The sequence below is a fragment of the Orycteropus afer genome, unplaced genomic scaffold, assembly GCF_000298275.1.
Source record: "Orycteropus afer afer isolate SDZICR_OR568_19922 unplaced genomic scaffold, OryAfe1.0 scaffold00844, whole genome shotgun sequence".
NCBI classification, from domain to species: domain Eukaryota; kingdom Metazoa; phylum Chordata; class Mammalia; order Tubulidentata; family Orycteropodidae; genus Orycteropus; species Orycteropus afer.
Genome location: NW_006922431.1, coordinates 277,180 through 280,697, shown reverse-complemented (window position 1 = coordinate 280,697; position 3,518 = coordinate 277,180). Strand labels below are relative to the sequence as shown.

The following is a 3,518-nucleotide window of genomic DNA, read 5'->3' as shown; positions in this document are numbered from 1 at the left end:
TGCCCCATCTTCCTTCCGAGGAGTGGCTGGTGGATTTGAACCGCCAGCCTTCTGGTTAGCAGTCAAGTGCCTTAGCCACTATGCTACCAGAGCTCCCAAGAGTTAAGTATACATAACCAAAATCAAACCAGACTCGCTGCCATTGAGTCGATTCTGTCTTATAGCCACCCCTCCTTGGGTTTCTAAGGCAGTATCTCTATGAAAGTAGATTGCCTAGTCTTCTTTCAGAGGAATGGCTACTGGGTCTGAACCTCCAGCCTTCTAGTTACCAGTCAAAAGCCTTAGACACTACACCACCAGAGTCACTTCAAAAGATAAAATTACAGGCAAAATGCATTTGCATGGTATAAGGATCCAAATGAGCCCTGGCATAACAATGATTATGTACTTGGCTGTTTACTGAAAAGTCAGTATTTTGAGCTAACCAGTGGCTCCAAAGGAGGAAAGACCTGGTAATCTGCTTCAGTAAAGATTATGGTCTAGGAAACCCAATGGGACAATTCAACTCCATCTTATAAAGTCCATTGAATTAGAACATACTCAATGGCAAAAGACAGCAAAGAGATGAAGATATAAAGCATGTAAGTGTGTAGAGTGAGATTTGATGCCAGGCTTTGCTTTGTTTGCTTAATTCCCACAGTCCTATGACGTTATTTCCATTTTACTTTACAGGACATTTTTGATCTGATTTCAGAAACTTGAAATCATGGACCAAGGAAATAATTCAAGAGTTACTGAATTTGTGTTGCACAGTCTTTCAGGTCCTCAAGAACTACAAAAATTCTATTTTGCATTTTTCACACTTTTCTATTCATCCACTGTGTTGGGAAACCTTCTCATTGTGCTCACAGTCCTTTCCGAATCTGCCCTCCACACTCCCATGTACTTCCTGCTCAGCAACCTCTCCTTCATTGATGTGTGTCTATCCAGTTTTGCCACTCCCAAAATGATAGCCGACTTCCTCACGGAGCATAAGATCATCTCCTTTGAGGGCTGCATGTGCCAGATATTCTTTCAGCATGCTTTTGGTGGTGCTGAAATGATGCTCCTAGTGGCCATGGCATATGATCGGTATGTAGCCATATGTCAACCTTTGCATTATGTAGCCATCATGAGTATACGTAAGTGCACAGGCCTTGTGGTGGGCTCATGGCTCATTGGGATTCTGCACTCAGTAAGCCAGTTGGTCTTCGTAGTAAGCCTGCCGTTCTGTGGTCCAAATAATGTAGATAACTTTTTCTGTGACCTTCCCTTGGTTATTAAACTGGCCTGCACTGATACCTATGTCCTTGAGATACTGATGCTTTCAGACAGTGATCTAATGGCTATGAGCTCCTTTGTGCTCTTGCTCATCTCTTACACAGTCATCGTGGTCACCGTGCAACGTCGATCTTCATTGGGCATGGCCAAAGCCCGGGCCACCCTCACTGCCCATGTCACTGTAGTGACCCTCTTCTATGGGCCCTGCATCTTCATCTATGCCTTTCCTTTCAACAACTTCTCGGTGGATAAGGTTCTCTCAATATTCTACACTGTTTTCACCCCTCTCTTAAACCCTTTGATCTACTCATTAAGAAATAAGGAGGTAATATTGGCTATGCAGAAACTGAGAAGGTGAAAAGTGCATTCCTAACCATTTCTTCTGATGATAATGACAACAATAATAAAGACACCATTGATATTCTTTGCTATTCAAACTATGTGTATTTGAACTAAGAAATTTAAAAAATTGAGATGAATTCTTGTATATAAGAATGGCATTTCTTGTAATGTGTATTCTCACTATGTTGTTGTTGTTGTTGTTAAGTGCCGTCGAGTCATTTCCGACTCATAGCTACCCCATGCACAGTAGAACGAAACACTGCCCGATTCCACGCCAGCCCCACAATCCCTGCTATACTTGAGCCCATCATCGCAGCCACCGTATCAATCATCTATAAGCTATCTAAAGTTAAGGTCTAAATAACAATTGCTTTAATGAATCCATTAGTTGAACTCAGAATCCATATAAATTCATTACTTAACCATGGAAATGTAGCATATTAGACATGCTACAAATAGCAAAACCTGGACCCACAATGAATCTTGTTTATCTCATGTATAAAATTGAAGTTCAGAGTTTCCACTCAAGGTTAGTGGTTAAATGATGACTACACACAGAAATACTTGTTTTTCTATATATAAATAAAACTTTTTTCAGTGATGCTACTAAATATCTGCCTCTGCTGTATGTGTTCTTTTACTGATCTCCAGGTCCTGCCATCTACTATATGTCATCTGTGATAGCCAACCTGCTTGGGTCATGATTCTCAGTGGTTTGGTAGTAATGATGTAGTCATACCCCCTGATGTGATCTGATGTAGGGTAATTACCTCCATGATGAGATTTACTGTTAGCAGCCAATCACTTGAAAGTAAATTTCCTTAGGTGTGTTGCCTGCTTCAGTTGGTTATCTTACCTGACTATCTTGGGTTCATTAGCCTTTGTAGCTACTCAAGACAGGGAAAGCCTCAAGTCTGACATCTGACCCATGACCCCTGACTTGCCAGGTTTTACAATTTCTCGAGGTCTTTCTTTGAGATAAATCTCTATCTATCTATCTATCTATCCATCTATCAAGTTTCCCTGGTTTTACTTCTCTAGATAATCCAGCCTAAGACATCACCCAACAGCATAAATGACAATACATATTTTTCAAAGCTCCCAAATTGTATAAAATCATTTTTTGACTTTTTATAAGAAATCTACATGTTCACTGTCCTTTTTTAATTACTATTATGTATGATAATCTGAGAACTTGGACTACTTGAAGAAGAACATGGGATCAGGATTGGCGGAAGACTTATTAACTATCTGTGATGTGTAGATGACACTACCTTGCTTACTGAAAGTGAAGATGACTTGAAGCACTTACTGATGAAGATCAAAGACTGCAGTCTTCAGTATGGATTACACTTCAATATAAAGAAAACAAAAATCCTCACAATTGCACCAATAAGCAACATCACAGTAAATGGAGAAGAGTGAAGTTGTCAAAGATTTCATTTTCCTTTTATTCACAATCAACACCCATAGAAACAGCAGTCAAGAAATCAGACATCATAGTGTACTGGGCAAGATTGCTGCAAAAGACCTCTTTAAAGTGTTAAAGAGCAAAGATGCCATTTTGAAGATTAAGGTGCACTTAACCCAAGCCATGATATTTTCAGTAGTCTGAAATGTATGTGAAATCTAGACAATGAGTAAGGAAACCTAGGAAAATTGATGCCTTTGATTTTGATATTAGGCAAGAATACTGAAAATACCATAGACTACCAGAAGACTACCACAGAATACCAGAAGTGGTGTGGTGCCTAAGGCATTTAACTGCTAACCAGAAGGCTGGTGGTTCAAACCCACCAGCCACTCCTTGGAAGGAAGGTTGGGCAATCTACTTCTGTAGTGATACTGCCTCAGAAACCCAAGGAGGGGTTGCTATGAGTCAGATGCAACTGGATGGCAGTGTGTTTCATTTGCAT

The 3,518-nt window shown here is 40.2% G+C and overlaps 1 protein-coding gene across 1 annotated transcript; it reads left to right on the top strand.

The window, feature by feature from the left end:
* The first annotated feature begins 703 nt into the window (after positions 1-703).
* LOC103212071 (olfactory receptor 4K15-like) lies at positions 704-1,618 on the top strand. The gene has a single exon (XM_007958072.2). The coding sequence runs from the start codon at positions 707-709 to the stop codon at positions 1,616-1,618; it is 912 nt and encodes a 303-aa protein (XP_007956263.1). The 5' UTR covers positions 704-706.
* Positions 1,619-3,518: the final 1,900 nt, after the last annotated feature.

Excerpts from the sequence above, each read along its gene's own strand:
- LOC103212071 (XM_007958072.2), top strand. The coding sequence starts at position 707 with ATGGACCAAGGAAATAATTCAAGAGTTACTGAATTTGTGTTGCACAGT.